This window comes from Ptychodera flava, chromosome 1 (assembly GCF_041260155.1).
Source record: "Ptychodera flava strain L36383 chromosome 1, AS_Pfla_20210202, whole genome shotgun sequence".
In the NCBI taxonomy this organism is placed as follows: domain Eukaryota; kingdom Metazoa; phylum Hemichordata; class Enteropneusta; family Ptychoderidae; genus Ptychodera; species Ptychodera flava.
In genome coordinates this window covers 46,439,790-46,463,069 of record NC_091928.1, presented here as the reverse complement: position 1 = coordinate 46,463,069, position 23,280 = coordinate 46,439,790, and the positions used below count along the sequence as shown (strand labels likewise).

The following is a 23,280-nucleotide window of genomic DNA, read 5'->3' as shown; positions in this document are numbered from 1 at the left end:
GGATGTATGTATGTATGTATGTATGATCGTCATGATACGGGAACTATTTTCTGTCATATATCGTAATTATTTTTCCATTTTTTCCCTATCTCTGATGAAAATTGCTTACTACTTACTTGTTTATTTACTAAAATACTTACGTATTTTTATTTGTTGATTAATTTATTCACGTCAAAAGATTTCCAATTCGCGGGATCGAAAGGGGAAACCTCTTTAAAAGAGTGTATTCTACCATGACCTTCTGGGTTCAACATTACCATAAAAGTCCTAAAAACACGATTGGAACTAATTTGAGACAATTGGATCTTCATATTTTTCAAATTTCTCAAAAGTGTTAGGTGCCCTATAGATGAATGTAGCAATTACGAATTACTCATTAAAACAAGTACGCTCTGGCAATCATTCAGTTGATCATAGCGTGCTACAAAACCTTAGATTATGTGTCATTGTTAATCAACACGCCGGCTCCATTGCCTTTTTTCATAAAAACAGTTGTATAACTTGAAAAGCAGGTGAGCTTATAGCCCTGTCACGCCTTGACCATATAGCCAGCGTATGCCAACTTGAACGTATGGAAAATTTGGCGAATACCCTGGGCGTACGACGAATACGTTATGGGTAAGTTATGCACGCTGGTATAGGTCATAGTGCGGAGAGGTAATCGAAAAGTTTTGCGCATGCACAAAACTTTTCGACGTATGCCAGCGTGTGGCTCATACGTCCCGCACACGCGGGGCATAAGTTGTAGATAGGTTATGCGCTCGTTGACACACGTTCACACACGTTACTTGTAAGTTACTCATAAGTCGAAATGCATCGAGATAATTGTCTAGAGTACCCAAAACGTATTTTTATCCTATGAGTGCGTTATGAATAGGCTATTTATACGCCCAAAATTGAAAAACAATCATCAGTTCAGCAAGCCAGCGTTTCAGAGAAATTTTGATACGTCGGCATAAGCTGGCTAAATCGTCAGGGTGTGACAGGGCCCTTACATTTGCAGATTAAAATAATCGCAATCATACCAATCCATAATCCGAAAACCCTAGGTCAAAATTCATGATTCAATAACTATAAATATAGACACAGAAGAGCACCGAACAGACAGTAAAGCACCGGTACACACAACAAAGTCAAAATCATGAAAGAAAGATATATGGACCTCTGGCCAAAAGACCAAGAAGTGGTGTCACCGACATCATTTTACTATTACATAATCCCAAATTAGTTCCAATCGTTTTAAAAAGTAGAAAATTGGATTAGTAGCATTATTGCATTCGTCTCTGTATGTGCTGATGACATCTCTTGTGTTAAGAGGGGAACAGTAAAAGTCGAGAGCAGCCTCTTCAAAACCCATTGAGCAAGCAATCACTTCCAACTTTCACCCCGTCAACTCAAAATGAAAGAAATACATCGCTAGGTGGCATGCGCCTCAAAATTGAAAGACTTAAACTTTTGCTCAGACTTTCCTCGAGGAATATTTCAACTATTCTCTTTCAAAATCAAGGAAAAAAATCGGGGATCGCCGTGCAAATTTTGGTACGAGAAACAAATTACCTTAAAATTTCTTGGTATTTGACATTCCAAATGGCTGCCATCCTTTTGTTAACTCTTTTGGAAAAATAACATGTTCGATTTTCAACAAACTGAGAAGGCGAATTTTTTTCTTACTCAAAAGAGTTTTTAAAATGAGCTACCACATTAGGTATTCCAGCATATTTAAACTTGGTCAAAACTTACCTTTAATGAAACTACGTAAAACTGCAGGACAGTTTGCGTCACTCATATATGTGTGCAAAGGTCTGGAATAAACTACCACTTATTGTCAAACCAAGTGCATCAAGTCATTTATTAATAAAATCGTTAAGACAGCATCTCTTAAATGAATACTAAGATTTGTGAATATTTGTTTAATATTTACACTTAAATTATAGATTTTTGACAAACGGTTGATATAATTAACTCTTCAAGGCAAATAATGAAATGTAAATTTCACGAAAATGGGACAAGGCTCGATAAGCTCTAAGCTGTTATTTCTGACTCCAACATTGCCCTTTTCCCCGTCGTTGCTTAAGGTAGTATGCACCTCGAAAGTGAAAGACTTAAAATTTTGCTCTAACTTTCCTCAAGGAATCTTTCAATCATTCTCTTTCAAAATCAAGAATAAAAATAGAGGGTCACCGTGCAAATTTTGGTACTAGAGAAACAAATTACCCAAGATTTACCGATATTAGAAATTCAAAAGGGCCGCCATCCCTGTGTTAACTCTATGGAGAAAAATGAAAATTTTCGAATTTCGAAAAACTAAGCCGGTGAAAAGTTTTCTTTCACCAAGAGCTTTAAAATGAACCCCCACATGTGGTATATCAGAAGAGAATTGTAAAAGTTTGAGAGTCCGAATGTCTGTCCCCGAGGTGCGTTCTACCTTAATGAGACTTGCGTATTTATAATTGAAAATGAAATTTGCAATACGTAAGTACAATATTGTAAAAATTTGAGAGTTAGGCTAGTTCCTGAGGCCCATTCTACCTCTAATCTAACTTGAATATAAAATCCTGACGCTAGTCCCGCTAGTCATGGTTACTTCTGTTCACTTCCTGTGTACGATCTGAGATAAGGCTCGACTGTAACTTACAGATGGACTCCCTGACGTCACACCAGAACAACGGAAATTACAAGATTCGTCGTGCGAGAGGAGTCTCCATAGCTAAATACACAATATTAATCTTGTGTGTATCAACAGTGTTCTCGCTATAGGCTTTCGAACATTCCTAAAATTGTCTTCATGATCAGCTATCAAGCATCATGGGAAATCAGGACAGTGCCTTCAACTAAAGCGATCGTATCACATGATCTGGTCGTCCCATTTTGAAGCTTTTTTCATGTCTTTCGTTAAGAGGTCTGTATTTATTTGACATCATCATAAGTTAAAATCACAGCAAGTAAATTTCTATATCAATTGATAGTTGCTATTATTCGCGTCTGTGATAAGTGGTTTGGGCTTTGCTGCAAGAAGCTGTCTTCCTCACTCAAAAAATAAATCGCTTCATTAGATTCTAATATTTCATCTACTAAACGAAACAACAGATAGCTTTCGGTTTAAAAAAAATTGTCCATTACTTGTCATGGCTTGTTTAAAGCTGGTTAAGTAAATAAAGTTTCACTGGATTAATTTTGTGAAAATCGGAAATATTGTTTTTTTCCACAGAGTTTTATAAAAAGAACGGTCATTTATAATGTCAGTGTCCGCAGTCGGGTGTTTTCCTTCTCTAGTACATAAAATTCGTATGGTTAATCCTCGAATTTATTCCCAATTTCGAAACGGAATGTTGAAACGTTCCCATTATCGAGCAAAAGTTTGTCTTTCGATTGGGAGTACTACCGTATATTACGATTATAACAATTTTATATAAGACTGCCTAGCTACAGATTTTAAAGTATGACGTGACAACAACGAATTAACCAAAGTTTGAATATGCAAAAGCAATTTTTTACATTATGCAAAAATATTTCACATATCTAATATGGCTATCAGGACATTTACATACAAACCGTCCAAGAATTTGCCAGTATCGGATACCCCTTGAGTTTTAAAATTTGTAGTGCATAACGTCACAAGTGGTCAACTATTGGCGATCAAGTGTGTGTAAAGTTTATCTCAGTGAAGATTTTGCGTTGCAGCAAGGGTCAGTCTTATGTTTATAACGGTTTAACTGTAGGCAGCTGCGTGAACAGTAGAATGGAAGATCCGTCGCTAGAGGGCGCGGCGTTCTCAATGCTCCGCTCGAGAGTCAAGGCGTACACAATCTGCATAATGGTTGAGATAGGTGAGATGACATTGACGGTAAGTCGGCAATTGTTGCATTTTAAAGAGAAATGATCAACAAAACATCAAAGTAAGAATCTTTTAAAAGCGACTCCAGGATCAAATTCGTGACATTGAATCATTTTAGTGACCGTTATAAAACTGTAATCACTCTCTCGCTTTTACTCTGACAGGAACGTCCTCTGGCGGTATAACCCTGGAATCCTTGCCAGGCTTCAGTGGTATCTGTTAAAACAAAAGAAACGTCAATATTAATACACAGTTAGATTGAAAATGTCGTCTGATAGCGACTGTTGTTATCTGAAGTAGCATTGACGTAAAAATGGAGGGTTTTCAGTTTGAGAGCGTTCTCTGTTTGTCCAAATGTCATTCTCTACAACGAACACAGCGGTACACTATAGCATATTAACTTTATATCCACACTTACATTGTCACATTGTTTTTATCTTACTTTCAATCTCCTTTTATGGCCAGTGTGTATCGTGTATATGCAACATTAGACTCGCGTGCCAGAGTTGATATCTCACAAGTCGATGATCTTGCGAATGCATATTTACATGTCTATAGAACATCCAAGTTTCCGAAACTACTACATCTATTCCTTGTTTATATACAAAATCAAAGCAAGATGGACACCGTGTGCAAAAAGTAATGCATCAGAAACATGGTATGGAAGCAAAAATTGAAAAATATTGGTGTTAATAGATATTTGTGTATACTATACACAAACTTGCTGCTTGTCACCCTTATAATGTTAGGGGTAAACACAGTTCTCGTTCAAATTCATTGTATTCAGCTTTGATATTTGGCCGACTTACGGTTGGTCATTCATAAATCAGAAAATGAAAAAATTATGATATGTCCCACTCGTCAAATTTTCAGCAAGAGGAAATACAGGTATGATATAAACATAACATGATCATTAAACTTTCCGCATAAGCAAAAGAATGTCAAATGTTCCTTTGACTTCTGATCAAATCCTCTACATTCAGTTTTGTTCAAGGCCTAATTACAGAAATCATTAAATATGTAAATGAGCTAATTATGATATGCCATTATGTAAATGTGACTGCTGTACCTTACAGGTCTATTGAAATTCAGTCGATTCACTATTGACATGAAAACTTTGAAGCCTAATGAGGCCTACAGAATTTCATTAAATGCGTGAAGCCATTAACCAGTATGTCATGGTCATCGAACTTTCAGCATAAATATAACTAAGTATGATAAATGTACAACAGAGTTCTGACCAGAATTATCGCATACAGTTATGATATATAACCTAATTGAACAATTTCATAAAATATGTCAATGAGCTAATAACAAGAATGTGGTATGAAGTTCTAAACACAATTAGTCAATGTTTTTCAGCGTGTTGAGCTTTCGATTTGTCATGGACGACGATCTTCATCAAAATGGCAAAAAGAAATTAATAATTTATATTTGACCTCTAGATGGCGGTGTGTAACAGATCGAAAGGTCAATACGCTGAAAAACATTGACTGCTTGTGTTATAGAAACTTCACACTACATTTAATCTGCCAAGCTAATGAATATCTTTGGACAATAAGAATGTCGTTGTCATCAAACTTACCGCATATTAAGAAAAATATCTATGATCAATCAGGAACAGAGATCTATTCAAAACCAGTGCACTCAGGATTGATACGTAATCCAATTATAGAATTAGTTAAATATGAGAATGAGCTAATGATCTGTAAGCCATGCCTAATAAAGTTTTAGCATATTACTACCTTAGAAAATTTGAGTACCTGCATAGTTACATCACATTTAGTTGAGTACTTCTTCAGATATAGCCTAATACACAAATTCATTTATTATTTGCACGACCGTTAATTATGCAGACTGCATCCATAAAAAGCTTATCAGATCTAGATCTTTCCATAACAATGAGTACCAAACTGGATGATATCTTTACCAATTATTTTTAAGTTATGACTAATCTATCTACGGACAGAAGGACGGACGGACACACAAACCCAGTCACACACACGGTTAGAAATTATTGCAACATTTGTCATACGATAACATCTTACCGGGGTTTCTGCACACGGTTCAAAGGTGAACTTCCTGAGCGTGCGCACAACGGCAATTTTCGCAGACATGAGGGCTAACCTCATCCCAATACAATTACGAGGACCAGCTCCGAACGGCAACCATGCGAAGGGGTGACGTTTCTCCTTCTCTTCCTTGGAAAATCTGTGATAATGTGGAAATAATACTTTCAGGTTCTAGGTTCACACCATTCTCTTGTAAGATCATTTACCAGTCATATGACACATCGCCATTACTTTTTCTCAAAATATTTTCCCATTTTTCATTTTCTCCTTTTAGTCTACTGCCCGAAGAGGAGTCTGCATGAGGGAAAATGCCAAGAGGGTTTGACCGGTTAAGAAGGGCTTGACTACGCAGTTTCTGCGTAGTGAAGCTTCATTACGTATTCATGGTGACCCCTGGCCAGCTGTCAATAACTTTGGGGGCTTTTGTCTTTTGGCCTGCTTTGCATATGCGTCGTTGGACACGACCTGCCAATCACCCAGGTAGTCAATTAAACTATTAATTGACTGTTTACCGACCCAATTAACACTATCCAGCAGTATCAGTCATATTTTAATCGTGTGGCCCGGGTGGGCATAACGTAGGAACGCGTGTATTTCTATGTGTACGTTTCACTTGTGGTGTTGTTTGTACCATCGTGCGTTTGAAGTCCTTGTTTCACCTACAGTATTACCTTCAAGGTGACAGGCTTACTATTAATGTTCAGTATCATTGCACCGAGTTCTGCCCACGGTGAAAAACACTTGTTTTGCCTACTAATTACTGCCCGTCGCTGCCCGTCCTGAGTGTAGCCTATCTATAGCTACAGTAATCACATAAATCATTTATCAGTTTTGATATATACTCCTAAATTGTAAGTTTGATCAAAATCGATACTACATTAAGGGCTATGCAGACTGTCCATGTACGCACACACAGTGACAAGAAGGCGGCAAACACCTACTCACCAAGCACATCGAATCGGCGAAAAGAAGCATAAAAAAGCTAGGCTCATCGCCAAAACAAACGCGCCAAGCGCTAACAAAAACCCACACCAAGCGGCCCTTTTCAGGGCCACCAAATACTCCAAAAAGAGAACTACAAAAAAATACGATAAAATGACATAGAACGCACACACTTAAAATAAATAACAAAAATCGTACACATAACAAACAACTGAAACACAACATTAAATACAAAATAAACAATCACAGTAACGTAACAGAAAACATGGCCGTGGAAATAAATAAGCTATTTCTAAAGAAAAGCCGACAACAACATGAAATTCAACAACAACCTATCATCGCTCAAACTATGAAACTCCGAAAAATAGTACTAGGCAAAAGCCTTAAAATTCATTCAGACACCAACAAAACCAAAAAGAATAAAACCACCTCAGGATTTCAACAAATAAAGTCGTATAATGTGACTACGCTACATCGTGAGACACAAACAATCGCAACACCAATTCAAAGAAAAGTCAAATTGGACTCCACGAACAACAAAAAAAAAAAACTTGAAAGCTATCTGAAGCTTCTAAACTCGCACTTCTAGAGATACCCTTTCAAACAAGGAAACAAAACATGTCGCGTGCCAAAAGAATCGCGATAAACCAGCTTGCAAACAATGGACAAATTTTGGGAAAATAACCCTTCGACAAGGGTCGGTTTTTCGTTATTGTCAACACAAACGATCACGTACTCGAATGCGAAAGGCAATTACGTAACACTCAGTATTATACACAACAAGCCAGAACAAACAGTAAACAAAGTAAACGAACTATGAATCAAAATGTACGAGAACAAGCACATCAACCAGGATACTTGTGAGTATCTTGATCCAATAAACATAAAATCCGTACCCCGCAGTGGTACTTATTGCCTAAAAATTCACAAACCTCCGCAAAAATCTAAAAGACACACCAGTCGAAACAAAATTTACCGAAGTAAAGAAATATAGAACAAACAAACCGAACCACCAAACGGACTCACAACGTGACCAAATTAATCTACTTGCCTCGCTAATCGGAAAGCAAGACCACTAAAATGCATTAAAATAAATTTTCACAAACACAAACTAAGGAAAGAATCTACACTGCGACTGATGAGAAACCATACTCGGGTTTCGAAACGCAAGCGTCAAAGGGCGACTCTATCAACTTTTGTAACAGCATAGGTCCGGCTGCGTCTCGCCATAAGCTTTCCCCACACAAACAAAACATTACCGTACACACTAATCCAAACTTCTCTACAAATATGCAAAGCGAAACAAACATTTCATGAACACAAACAATCGGATATGAATGTAGGAAACATTTTCGAAACGAATCAAACACAAACTCGATACATAAACATTTAGGATAATTAGGTGGGGAGCCTGTTTCACATTTTTTGCATCTCGCTATACTGTCTATGATTCTAAAAATAAAGTCATCTGCCACTTTTTCTGTATACGCGGTTTGGCAAAACTCATTTATCTCTTCAATCGAAAGTCGGGCGATTTTATGGTTCTTTGGGGCACGTCGAGCTTAAGGAATGTAGTTACATTCGCGATGTTTTATTCGAAAATTATTTATTTCTTCAAGGGCAAATGCACATAATTTATGCTGTTGGAAATACTGGCTGCTCATAAACAAGACAATAAACTCAATATATGTGCATCTTTACTTATATTGTCAAAGTACCGCCGACACCCACAAAAAACCAAATGGTTCAGTCCAGGTATTTGCAACTCTGCCATCCGACTGGGCAACAGGAAATCAACCATAGGTGTCTTTTGGCACGCGTATACGCCAGTCACCTAGGCGACGGTAATCTGCACCATTTATCACCATCGGGAAGGTACTCCTCCCCATATACCACTGGCGATCCCACCCTCAAGGCACTGCGTCATTCGACCAAGCATTGTTATTGTAATTTCCTGCATAAAATTAACAGCGAGGTCAACCGGTCAAAATGTCTTGGCATTTTCTGGCATGTGGAATCTTCCAGAATATACTTCATTTCGTAATATGAACAACGAAACCGAGTTTGGGCAGTATTCAATATCAGAATTCATGACATTTTTGAGATGTTTAACTTTGACATTGTAGTGTTATGCATAAATTCAAACGTCGACATTTTGCAAAAAGAAAAGGACAAAGAGAATTTTACCGCCTATTGGTTGAAGAGGCAAATTTGTACAGAATTCTCTTAACGAGTGACCTAGTGGTTGATAAAGCTAACTGTGTTTTGCAGAGAACAACTATTTGTGACACATGTGTTGATGAGGAAGGTCAAAATATTCAGCTCATTTCAGGATGGCCTGACCAAAACTGGCAAAAATAGCTACAAAAATACAACATTTAAGATTTCAAGATCATCCACAGGAAATGTCAACCAAATATCGAAGCTATCGAACGAGTAGATTTTGAGAAAAAATTTTTCGATCAAACATCACAAAAAATTCGGTCACTGAAATAGAAATTGAAGATTCCATAATAATTTCACAATAACACATTTAGATCATCCCTACGTACCTGTGTACCTCATCTTGAGAAGAAGAAGATTTTATGAGGATTTTTTGACCAAAAATGACAAAATTTGAATACATTAAAATAAGGTAATCCGACACCCGAAGGACCTATATACCACGCATTAAAGCTGTCGGACCAGCCATTAAGGAGAAGAGTCCCCCCAGGCAAAATTCACATAAAAAAATTGAAATTTGCATATTTCATCACAATTTGAACAAATCTCATCCTTTAGCACAGGTACTCTAAATATTAAAGGAATTGGACCGGCCATCATGAAGAAGATTTAAATGTGAAAAGATGACGGATGCCGGTTGACTGACACACATCCACCTATAAGATAAGCTCCGCGTCGCTGACAGCGATAGTCATTCTCTTTGATTGTTCAAAAATGCAATAAATTCCAACACTTTTCCAAGTGCGTAAGACAGTATTTAAGAGTGCGTCTATTGTTAAGAGAACGTGCCATTATTGACAAACCTTTCAGGGTCAAACTTTTCGGGGTCTGGGTACAGTTCCGGGTCAAAGTGCACGGCAAAAACAGGCACAGATACAAGCATTCCTTCAGGAATGCTTATTTCGCCAATGGTCGTGGCCTCATTACAAACTCTTTCAATCCTGTGTACAAAAGAAAAATCAATTATATGTAAACGGCCAGTCCACTTTTACACTAACAATACCTTTTTTAACGTCACATGAGATAAGCTCACGTACATGGACAAACATTCGTATATTTTTCCTGCTCATTTCAAGATACTGAAGCAGCTCTAAACTCAACACTTCCTCCATTACATGTTCTTGAATTGACTTGCGGCTGCTCAATCTGTATAGGGACGAACTAACATACAGTGTTTCAAAGTTGTCAGACTCAACCTCACCTCACTGCTGGCGGGTAAGCACGTAGTGTCTCGTTGATCACCATGTCCAGATAGTGCATCTTGCCGAGGTCATCGTAACCAGGCGTCTCCTTCTCGGCCATCACCTCCTCGATTTCAGCAATCAACTTTTCCTGGACATCAGGGTTCACTGCTAAACTGTAAGCCAAACACGCCAGGAGTGTGCTAGTTGTCTCGTAGCCAGCGAGGAGGAACAGTGACGACTATAAGGACAAATGATGACCAATTGAAAAACATTACACATTGGTTTTCACAAAAGCGACTATGCGCGCCGACAGATAGGTAGGCAGACAGACAGACACCTACCTACCTACCTGCCTCCCTACCTCCCTCCCTACCTACCTACAAACATCCCTACCTCAATACCTACCTACCCGCCTTCATACATACATACATACATACATACATACATACATATACACACATACATACACACACACACATACACACACACACACACACACACACACACACACACACATACATACATACATACATACATACATACATACATACATACATACATACATACATACATACATAATACTATAACGATCTAAGCAAAATTGGCAACAAAGCTCAAAGGTTGGCATTATTTTTCTTAAAACCTAGCTTCGTGGTCCGACGCCATATGCGGTGACATGGCTTACCTGGGCGGTTATTTCACTGTTGGTGAATCCTTTGTGATAATCGCTGGTCTTGCCGACATGCGTCGGTCCATTGTGCACATCGTCTCCCTCTTTGTGTCCGCCATCTTGAATGTATTTTTCATACACTTCACGGGCGTTCAACATTAACTGCAGGAGATCCGTTCTCTGGGATTTTGAAATAGCAATATGAACAAAATGAATATATGCAGCCTCATGTCTTCTTAAACTTTTGAGGAAAAAATTAAACGTTGGCAAGGTGACAATTACATTATGGTATCATGTGAGGATGAAGCCAGCTTTTGTTTTTAGGGGTTTTTGGTTGTTTTTAATTCAACAAAAATGTATACGTAGGCCTATCTCATCAGAAGTGCACGCAATTAAACAAAACTTGGCTCGCATTAGCTTATTTACCACTAGTACATATTGTAAAACTACCATCGGCCCCTTTTATCCTCACAGTCGCATTAAAAGGGGCTTGTTCACGTTTCATGAGGCTGTCGCAAAATAATTTATCTCTCAAACAGTTAAAACGCATCGAACGACTCTGTATACACGGACATTGCCTTATCCGTTACTATGACTGCAGATGTTTTAATGTAGAATGCGCCTCGGTGACAGATATTCAAACATTTTTACAATTCTTTTCTGCTCTACCACTTGTGTTGGCTCATTTTGAAGCTCTTGTAAATTAAGTTTTTACTGTCTTGGGTTTTTTTTTTGTTATTTTTTGGGATCGACAATTTCATCATTATCTATAGAATTACAACAGGGATCAATAGTGCAAATTTTAAATTTCAAATATCGGTAAATTCACGTTTATTTGTGGCTCTAGTACCAAAATTCACAAGGTACATGTAACCACTGTTTTCCCTTGTTTTGGAAGATAATGGTTGAAAGTTTCCTTTGACAAAGTTTGAACAAAGATTACTGTAATGAATTTTACGCGCACGCTAAAGAAAGACTTAAAGGGACAAAGTCGCCCATTTTTCATGAATTTTGTTTGATACGAGACTCTATTTATATTGTTTGACATGTGGAAAGACACTGAATGAATGGGTGACCATGCATATCTTCGACCCTTGTTTTAGACAAATTAAATGACACTATCGCGAAAAAGAATTAATGGTCATGACCATTTATTCATCTCGCGTTTTTTCAGAAAATTTGCATATTGCTCTAGTCAAGTTAAAGTTAGTTATTCAAGTCTTTCTGTTCAAATCTATATTGTTGTCATCTTTGGTCAAATTTTAAATTAAGTTCATACAACAAAATTCGTGTTGCATATAACAACTGTTTCAGACGGCTTTTTAATCTCTCTAGGCGATGTAGTGCTAGTACTATGTTTGTTACGTTCTCTGTGTTATCATTTGGCGAGTTAATGCGTAAGTGTGTTCATAATTTTATCAGTAGAATACAACAATGCACAAATTTTTACGTCAAGAATATTTATAATTGTACATATATAGATTCATATCAGTGCAGGCATTGGAGAAATATTTTATACTAGCTAGTATTTTTGTCGGTTTTTGAATGTGAACAATTGTACTTTCTGTTACCATTTTTTTCCCTTTTTTATGTAACGTCTATGGGCCTTGAGCCTGATTTAAATAAATAAATAAAAATAAAATTAAAATGTAAATTATGTCTCGTGTCTAAAACCGGGGTCGAATATATGCATGGTCACCCATTCATTCAGTATCTTTCAAAATGTCAAACAATATAAACAGTGTCTCGTATCAAACAAAATTCATGAAAAATGGGCGACTTTGTCCCTTTAAACTTTCGCCAAAGCTTTCCTAAATGTTATCTCTTTCGAAATCCAGAACAAAATACAATCAGGGGTCACCCCGCAAAACTCGTTTGCTACTAGGGAACCTAGCACTTACCCAAGCCAAAAATATAAAATGGCCGCCATTCCAGTGTTCGACATTGGGCAAAATCAACATTGTTCGATTTTCACAAAAATACGCCGATTAAAACTATTTATATACTTAAGCCTCTACAAACAATAGACCAGGAATTAGTTGTGAAATTGTGAGAGTCAGAATACAATCCGAGGCACACTCTATCTTGCTTCTAATGCGGTAACTGCATCTCACCTTGCTTTTGCCGTCCTCTTGTTTCCTCAGATTAATAGTGTCATCAACGACACTTAGTAAGTATTTCCTCACCGACTTGGGAATCGTTGATATGTCCAGATAATTTAACAGCGGTACCAGGAAGGGTAAGAAAACTTAATAGGGAAAAAAATCATAATACTGGATATTAAAATCTATAAATCCACTCTAAAAGACACAATATTTTTAATTTTCGATAAAATGTTCATTTTCATCCTTGTTTAAGGTACAAATTTGTATACTTCTACGCAAGTGAATGCGAAAATTCAAAGTTTTTGCATTTTGTACAGTGCACAATGTTGTTGAAACATAAATTCCAGTTCGTGACGTATTGTATTCATACTATTCAAATTGGACATGGAAAAATATACAACCCAAATTAAATTACTATGAACACAATCTTTTCGACATCATTTCTGAGAAGAGTGAGAAACCATCCTTCACAAACACAACTAAACTACGAGGAAGTACACATAAATATAATGAATTTCTAAGCTTTCATATTATGCCCCTAAAACGTCAATACGATAGATACAAAATACAGTGATATCTTTACAAATTGTATACATCTAAGTCATGACACAGCACTGTCGTATTTCTGCTGACACAAAGCCGTACCTCATCACATGTGTGACATTGGCTGCACAGGCATTTTACGGGCAATAATATTGTTTGAATTACTTGCAATCAATAAACCGACCCGTTTAATTTAAGGATGCTTCATAGCTTAAATTCACTCTACATTCACAGAACAGATGGAGAGAAAGGAGGGGAGGAGACCAGTAACAGAAAATCGACATACACTGTACTTACATACAATCAATATCACGGGAGAAAATAATGACACATTCACCAGTTTCTTTATGTTCTCCACAAATGGATGATTTGGAGTTTCTTGCGAGCTGATATCCACACCAAATGACGTCATAGCGATGCCATCCAGACTATATCCACCAAAAAATCTGTTGAAGGAAAATATAAAAACATAGCCAAGTGGCTGGACGTCAATTGTAGTGGGATTTAGACACTCAACCCATATGTTTGGATCAAAACCAACCAAACAACAAACAAACAACTCTAGGTAAAATTAGCTCGGTCGAAACCAGATGCACCTAACACCAATGCAATGCCAATACTTTAAATAGAATTAGGTGACCTCATGACCATTGACTATTTCATAGTTTTTGTTCTGTATAAGGTAATACTGTATGCGCCTCGAAAGTAACGGACTTAAAACTTTTGGTCAAGATTTTTCGATAGAAATTTCCACTATTCTCTTACCAAATCAAAGTATAAAAATCAGAGGTAACTGTGCAAAGTTTGGTACTTCTGAAATAAATTACTTAACATTTATCGATATTTAAAATTCGAAATGCCCGCCATTCCGCTGTCAACTCTGTAGGAAAAATATATATTTCGAAAAGCTAAGATGGTGATTTTTCTCGTCTCTAGATGATCTCTATCATTGGTATATCAGAAAAAGGATTGAACAAAAATGAGAGTCGGAATATCTACCCCGAGGCGTGTTCTACCTACTTGGGTGCAAATATTGGAGTGAGTTGCAACAGGCGAAGTCGGGACAAGGTCAGTGGAATGTCGACCATGTTAATCTTTTGTACTCATCACAAGCTATTTACAGCAAATCAAACTACAAGGAGTGTAAACGCGCCAAGGGTAAACGCTAGAATGGACTTCATCAACTTTGCTAAAACTGCCGCCAAATTTTACCATCAGAAGTGGAATAGGGCCACGTTCGAATCAAGCTAATGTTATGTAGGTCATTTCCCCCACACTCATCATGACCTGAGTTCAATTAGTCTAGAACATTCTCAAGGTCACTTCCCTTAATGACCTCATAACCTTGAATTCAATTAGTCATGTTTGGAATGTTCTGGAAATTTAGTTAGCTGTGTAAGAGAGATAATATTAGAACAGTAATTAGCATGTCAATAAAAGTTCTAGATTGTTCTTATATGCCTTTATGTAAGCACATGGGTATAAAAGGGACGTGCACAGCTTCCAGTCAGACTTTTGGGATCGTGTCTCTTGTGTGTTACTAAACTCCAGCAGTAGTCATTCTCAAGACTTTTCAAGACCTTCACTGCCAACGCTGGATTTATACTGTGGACTTTGTGCAACTTCAAGCCTGCAAGCCAAAGGACTGTTCATTCATCCGACAGACTGTTACAACTCTGAGACTGGAGCTTTGCCGTCCCAGCTGAGATAAGTAGTCAGTACACTTTTAAAGCTTGTACTCTATCCCTGACTTAGCAATTAGTTTTATTTTCGTAATAAATTTTGTTTAAACGTTAACTGCTGAGTTCACCCTTTTGTTCGTTTTCTCTGCACGTAACACTAAGCCAAACGTAGGGGAGCTGGTGAAGGGTCATATTGGTCTCATGCCCTAATGGCCGAAAATTAGTGCGAACAATGTCATAAGCTTTAGAGGCTGTCACATCGATTCACTTTACTAATTTCGTATATGTTGGCAAATTTAAAGCTATGCTTTTACGAGTTGAGCCGGACTGCTTGTTCGTTGGCAAACTGTTTTTATTAACTTATTCCGCTTAGGAACACGTAGTATCATGATTACGGCGCTGTGCTGTTTTCAGGGAGATAAGAACTTACTCTTTCAGTTTGACTATTTTGTCTTCATTCACATGTCTTTCAAGAACACGGACCATCACATCTGCGCACTCATTTAGCAACGGTGTCATCTATAAAAGGAACAAAGAAATGAGTAAGGAGCCAAAGATCTCTGAGAGAACGTCATTCTTTTCAAGTGCAAAAAATATCGTTTGATTACTTCGTATCGGAAAAGTAAATGTATAACGACAGTCCGAAACAGAAGAATATTCTCGATCGACGGAATTTATTATCTCAGTATGAGTCATAAGGGACTTTATGTCGTTACGTGGTTTTGATGTTTACTTTGTGTTTTCATGGGTGTGTGACTATGTTGAACCCGGACTGTGTGCTGTGGGCATGGGCAGAGATATCACTTAGTTAGATATCACAGAGATATAGTGGGTTACCGAGCCATGCTTTGTAGGGATGGCGAGTTAGCCTACATCCTGGTTTTTGATAATGTCAACTGTACATGTGCCACACGGTGACACTGTAAACCTGTCACTTCGACTTCTTTTAAGATCACTTTCAATGAATCTTGATAAATTAAAGTAGAAAGTCTTCAAGAAGTTAATATGAAATGGTTATTGTCTCTAATGTTTCTTCATTCAAAAGAGTTTGACTGAGGCTATAAAAATCGCATTTACATGTTGCATGTTGACTATGAGATCTTCTGAGGGCGGTAACAAACGGAAAGGCTGTTAGTAGAAATTGCTGAATCAGAATACAGGAGTCATCGTCCATTACAAAGTCAAAATTGGATAAACTATTTTTGTTAGTTGATGCTCACCGTTTAGATTGTTACACGAGTATTGCTTGTCCATGATTCGTTTTAGCGAGAGTACAAAGCGACTGGAGTACGTAATAATTTGTTGCCCATACAAGCACTGAAAGGAATGCAATCATTTAGCTTTGCTAAGACATGACTCTAAATTGTTGACAGCCATTGAAGGCCACCAGCGGCCTATGTGGATCGTATAGCTACACAAGTTGGTGCATATTAGGATGGCCAGTGTTTTTTGCTCACGTGACTTCATTAAAATACCTACAGTATTAAAAGATCCTTTGGGCATTTCGCCCTCAAATAAAACTAATTTAAATTTTGGCGAGCACCCCTTCCATAGAGCTGCTGTTCCTTGGAAAAGTCATGCGGCGGCGGTATCTGTAAACAGCAGTTGAAATTAACTTTCAATGCACAGTTAGTTCAGATATCTTACCAGCCTCATTTTGGAGCCGCTGAAAGCGGGAGTTAGCGTATTACGAACATTTCGCCATTTGTCGTCTCTCAGAGTGGGCAGTCCGTCATCAAAAGGCTTACTTCGCAACGGAACATCCTGGAAGGCAAAAACGAAGACTCGACTATGACTGCTTTAGGTGGAACAAAATTTTTCCAGCGTCGATTGGTGAATAGTTGAAAACCCCTAACTTATGTTTTAAACTTTCGTTTCGAAACAAAACGAGAATAATTACGACGCACGTCTGATTACTGTACTGAACGTGAAGGATTGGCGTGACTTGAAACACAACTCACACACATTTTTACGTATGATGATATGACCGAGTGTCATTGTGATAAAATTCTTTAACTCTCCTATATGTATTTCAGTTTTTAGGCTTATATGAATAACATATATCAACGAGAGACACAGAGATAGAGACAGACTGAAAGACAGACAGACAGATAGAATGAATGTAGAATTTCTAGAAGGTACAGACATTCTAACATAATAAATAATGTAACCATCTCACGTGACCCATGTCAGTGACAGTCCTCGGAAAAACTGAACAGGGGAACGCATCGCAATGACAGCGACAATCAACATATTACGTCGTATTATGGATAAGAAGAACATCACATCATGCTACAGAAAGGACATGAAACTCAAAAGGTAAACGTCCGAGGTTTATTATTTGTTTACGAGGAAGAATGAATATTCATAAAGTATGTAAATTTATGTATTTATCCATATTAAAATATAATAATAAACGTCCGTTGACTTATGAACATATCAAACACGAATGGAACTAATTTTGGATAATTGGATATTGATTATTTTTCAAAGTTCTCAAAAATGTCAGGTGCCTTATAGCTGAATGTTGCAATATTAAAAGATACTCATAAAACTAAGTGTATGACTTAAGAAGGAAAGCAGATGAGCTAACATTTGTAAATTAAACAGACATTATTTCACCATCCAATTATCCCAAATTAGTTCTAATCGTGTTACCTGTACTTATCATGTACAGATTGATTGATTTACGATTTTATAAGCTGATTTACTTGTTAGCTTACTCGTCTGTTTACAAACGATGAGAAGTTCTTGACTGTCAGCTGTTTAATTAATTCCGGGTCACTTATCACAAGTACGGGCCTTCGTCCTTGGTATTCTCTAAGTTAAAAACCAAAGTAATATCTCATATCTGTATCATACAATAAATAATTCTCAGCGCAGCCTTTGGCAGTAGCTATGGTCTTGAACGTTAGTAAAAGGTGAAAAGAAACGTCGCAATCATTTGAAATAACCTGCCATACACATTTGTGCACAAAAATATTGGAGTTTTATGAGTGCAAAAGTTTCTGGTGCACTGGTATTTCCTGGACAATCTCAGACTGATGCAGAAATATGCAAATTTGTACCTAGTGACGCCGAGTAACTACGGTCTACCGTATATCACGTTCGGTCTACCAAAACATTTTCTATCCAATGATACAAAAAAGAGACTTCAATCACAGAATTGTACACAGCCGTCAATGAGTACTGCTAGCTAGTTCAGGAGACTGTGTAGGGATGTGATGGTTTCTTTGAAATACTACAGAGGAAGAACGCAAGCGGTCACACAATTGTATACATAGTTAAGACTTGTAGATGTACAAATTGAACACTTCGATCGTATTAAATATCATGTACCGTATTTAATGAATCAATTCATTGATCACTGCTACTCTCTCTCTCTCTCTCTCTCTCTCTCTCTCTCTCTCTCTCTCTCTCTCTCTCTCTCTTATTACAAGTTTAGACACAACTTACCCATAAACTCTTCCGTATTTTTTCAGCCATTCCCTGTCAACGTCGAATAAACCCTAAAATGAAAAAGTCTGTTAACTTAGTCTGTTACACTTAAAGTTCCAATGATGTCCTCTGTTATGAATTGTCAAGAGCAAAAGATGGAATCTATATTCGTTTGCTGTTTAGGTAGTATGCGCTCGAAATTGAACACTTATAAACTTTTGCTCAAACTTTCCTCAAGAAATCTTTCGATTAATAAAATGGGGGGTCACCGTGCACTGGCAAATTTTAGTACTGGAGAAACAAAATACGCAAGATTTACCGATATTTGAAATACAAAATGGCTGCAATCACTGTGTTAAGGTTCCAAGACAATTGACCTTTTTCTTGTAGCAATTCTCTGGTGGTTAAAAAGCTCAGAACCTCCCTAAATCATACATTTTCTGAAAGCCTAGCTTTAGCGGAACATTTTGGTAACCACAGTGTCACCATTGTCTACATAACCATCACATGACAGCTAATTTGCATAACCTTTCAAAACTCGGTTTTCTCTATGTTTTGTCTCAATACTTCAAACGTGCTGGAATGCGAGCTGTCACAACGGTCTTCCAAAGTGTGTCTCATTTTTTTTATCTTGCTTAGTTTTTTTGAAGCACAATTTTAAAGAAACCAACTAAGGTTTAATTCACCGCTCTGGAAGTTTTTCTGGCATAAAAATTGTTTAAGATGGTTTTTTTAAAAATTCTGACACATACTTTGGAAGATCCTTAGAACAGCTTGCACTCACACAAATTTGAACCACATATCTCGAAGCATTGAAACAAAACATAGGGAAACCCAATTTTTGAAAGGTTATGCAAATTACCTCAACGTGATAGTTATATAAACAATGGTGACTAACACTATGGTAACCAAAATGTTTCCCTATATCTAGGCTTTCCGAAAGTATATAATTTACGGGGTTCTGAGCTTATTAACCACTAGAGAATTGTTAGCTTAAAAAGGTCAGTTTCTTGTCTTGGAACCTTAACTCTATGGAGAAAAATAAAAGTTTTCGTTTTAGAAAAACTAAGACCGTAAAAAGTTTTATTGTTAGGGTAAATTTTCTTTTATTTAAGTATTTGAGTCAGATTCACCAATACTTTCATTTGTGTTAAATTGTGCATATTTGTGATTAAGGTTCACTATATTGGAACAAGACCATTAACTCACTTCCGAAGATAGTTCGGAAGAAAATAGTGCAGACCTTGAAGTTTTGATACCTGCATGGATGCTTGTTTGGTTTTAACTTTAATTTGAAGTATTTTTGTAAAGATATTTTCCTGCTCGAATCAAAATGCAGACTGTTGTCAATAATGGCTGTCATTCTGCGGTAATGTGTGGATGGCCAGTAGAAATCATAACAACAGGCCTGAATTTTGTCATAAACACCACTGAGGGCGCTATTTACAAAATTTCCGTGGACTTGCCCACACGAAAAATTCATCAGTAATCAAGCTAACATTGACCTAACACCAAGAGGATTCATGCCACTGAATGTTTTAAAATAGGAAAATTGAGCTCAACGCTACTGTGGTGGCCTATAAGAAATTAATTGGAGGTCTTTGTGCCAAGTGGTAGATCAGGAAAGAAGAGCAAAAGTTTGAGGGTCAAAATATCTGTCCCCGAGGCATATTCTACCTCAGATTAATGCTATTGATTTGCGCACGCATCTCTTCCAAGCAGTATTCATAAGCTAGAAATGTTGAAGATTTGGATTTAGCCAGCAAGAGATGAAAGAATGAGATGTAAAATGGTACTAAGACGTCATACCTTTCGATAGGACAACATGCTTCCAAACATGGGTAATGGTTTCGGCCCGGATAGACCCATCTTCGTAAAAGTTGAATATGGAGCCGTTAAGTATCTGGTAAGTAAGTAGTTTTCAAAAAAAAAAATTCATTTGATTCGAGATATAACTCTGATACTGGTCAGTTATGGATGCTTAACAGTTTGTCGTTCAATTATTACATCATCATGGGCCGATGTTGACGTCATTGTGCAATGAATGAATTATGTATCAGCAACCTGATATGTATACAGAGCCGCGCCTGCCTTGCGTCTACACGTATAAGAAGGCAATTTTAAAATTCACCTTGTAAGATATAAGACGTTTTATGTTGGGTATATTTTGTTCATTGCTAGAGTCATAAACACGAGGTATAAACCACGGTAAGAATAAGTTGTGTGAAGTATTCGCGACAATGTGTGCTCTTTGACTATTTGCACATTTCTGTGCCACTGTTTTTACATCACTACCACGCCGCGATTTTAATTCATTTTAATTCTTGCACTAAACAATGTCAGTATCAGAGGAAGAATATCGAATCGTGGGCTACCTCCTAGTTGTGGAAACGCAGCTATCTGTTGGCGGGGTAGTGTGCATCGCTGTGCCGGTCATCAAAAGGTCAACCCCGCCACAGGGTTGATGGCCCGCATAGCGACGCACGCTACCCTGCCAACAGATAGCTCCGTTTCCACAGCTAGCTGCCTCCATGCTCGAATGCTCCATGCATGAATCGAATCAAGGCATTACCTCAGCAGGTGACCTGACCTTTGCTCAGATAGAGGAAATATCGATCGAAGGATACGTCATGCCATATCGATTCGTTTAAACATGGAGCTCCGTTTCTGGCTCCATGGTTTAAACATAATGTTTTGGTCAATATTTAAAAGGTTTCTCTCTTCATACATTCAATTATTTTGTCGCTGGTGACCTTTTTATTTGTCATTGTTAAGTTGTTGGCGTTGTTGTTGAAGCGTTACCATGGACTTCAAGTTTGAAACGGTAGTTGCAACAAAGTGCTGTAAATGTCGCAATAAGGGAACTTCTGTGCTTTGTCAACGGCAGGTGTGACATCATCAGTTTGTGCACTCTTTGACTCCTTGTTTGTGGTTTGTGCATAGCTTCTTTTGACAAAAATGAACAATAGTTGATGGATGTGGGCCGGGGAAGCAGGTTGGAAAAATTAATGTCCACTGATCAATTTTCGAGACAATTCCCCATAGATATCAAGTCTAAGTCCCTAAGCCCAGTGTGATTGGAACACATTTTTTAATTTTCGATTTTTACTAACGTTAAACAATGATCACTTTATACTTACCCCAGGGTTGAATGTGAGTTTGCGCATGAGCAGTGGAAGCGAGACTGTCTGCGGTTTACATTGGCTACACGCCATGGCATTAGGACGAGTTCGTACACACACTCACGAAAAACAAACACGACGGCGAACACTACCCTGTAAATGTAACCTCTTTCTTTGTACCTCCATGGTGTAACTATTGAACGCAAATTTTATACTTACAAATACAGCAGGACAATGGCCACCAGAACTAGGCCCCATGACAGGGGTAACACACCGAATATATCCGTCATTTTACAGCGAGGCTTGAAACTTGAAAATTGTACGAGCGTCTGTACACAGTCATGTAGTTATGGCTATATCGATTCTGCGACTGGCCATTATGACCGTTTGAGGGCATGTTCTGGACTGCGTTGACTGCCGCACAGGCTGCACTGTTTGCAGTACCATGTCATGGGGGTAGGCCGATACCATTATTTACGGAAGTGTATGCTGTACACGAAGTAGGATGCATAGGGTGATCTATAGCTAACTGGTTCTATGACCTTATATGAACTCAAATTCTACGCTCATACTTACAAATACAGCAGGACAATGGCTACCAGAACTAGGCCCCATGACAGGGGTAACACACCGAATATATCAGTCATTTTACAGCGAGGCTTGCAACTAGCGAATTGTACGTCTGTGACTGGCCGGTGTGCCCGTCGGAGGGTAATGTTCTAGACTGTATCGGCTGCCGGTCTTGAGCCTGAGGAGGTTGCCTGCCGGCAAAGGTGACACAATAGCTACATTGACATTTGTGCGCATGCGTTTCAATGACGTAATTTCTATTCAATTTAAGTTGCCGAACATCTGAATGATCGAAATTTCGGAGTTTCTAATGCAATTCCTGCGACCCCCAGACCGTAAATAATGACCACGACTTCCTACACGGCTGTGTAAGCCCGAGTCAAGAACGACCAGGACCAGTATACGCACACAGGTGATATCTCAGTGAAAATTTAGAAGCAAAAATGAAGCTACTGCTAAGAAATTTGCAAATGACCAAAACATGACGGCAACCAGTATAAGATAAATGCTAATCACACCAATAATGGTGAAAATTGTTGACAGCTTTGAAAAGTACACTCACTGATCCACTTTTACGCAATCCGTGAAATTATACTTACACTCGCATTCAGATTTTCACAAATGCAATGAATCACAAATGCAATAAATCACCAGATTTTCTTCAAGTTAAACTAAATTTTATCCAAATATTGCGGAAATGTCAGTTTTACATTGAGTTTTGGCGCTACCTTATTTTGTTGGAGATCGGCTGAATTACGTCACCTTCTGTTATCGTTCACCTTTCACGTCTGCCCCTTAGGTCTTTGGTTGAGAACAAACCGAACGCGAACACTAAGCTTAAAAGCAAAGGGGAAAGCGTATAGTAATTGCCAATCTTTACATTATATTAGCCAT

The 23,280-nt window shown here is 37.9% G+C and overlaps 1 protein-coding gene across 3 annotated transcripts; it reads right to left on the bottom strand.

Moving 5' to 3' along the window:
* Nucleotides 1-1,824: 1,824 nt before the first annotated feature.
* LOC139139264 (cytochrome P450 3A24-like) lies at nt 1,825-22,619 on the bottom strand. Of its 3 annotated transcripts, none has more exons than XM_070708127.1 (13): nt 22,393-22,619; nt 20,504-20,597; nt 18,713-18,765; nt 17,968-18,076; nt 16,904-17,020; nt 15,687-15,775; nt 13,872-14,020; nt 13,041-13,174; nt 10,942-11,106; nt 10,274-10,494; nt 9,876-10,013; nt 5,884-6,046; nt 1,825-4,051 (listed from the first exon to the last, which is right to left on the bottom strand). In XM_070708127.1, the coding sequence occupies exons 5-13, from the start codon at nt 16,910-16,912 to the stop codon at nt 3,974-3,976; spliced, it is 1,146 nt and encodes a 381-aa protein (XP_070564228.1). In that variant the 5' UTR covers nt 16,913-17,020; nt 17,968-18,076; nt 18,713-18,765; nt 20,504-20,597; nt 22,393-22,619; the 3' UTR covers nt 1,825-3,973. The 3 variants fall into 3 exon arrangements, with proteins under 3 accessions (XP_070564228.1, XP_070564223.1, XP_070564216.1); XM_070708122.1 differs by having other exon boundaries at nt 17,980-18,076; nt 22,393-22,599; XM_070708115.1 differs by lacking the exon at nt 22,393-22,619 and adding an exon at nt 22,036-22,234 and having other exon boundaries at nt 17,980-18,076.
* Between the last annotated feature and the right edge of the window lie 661 nt (nt 22,620-23,280).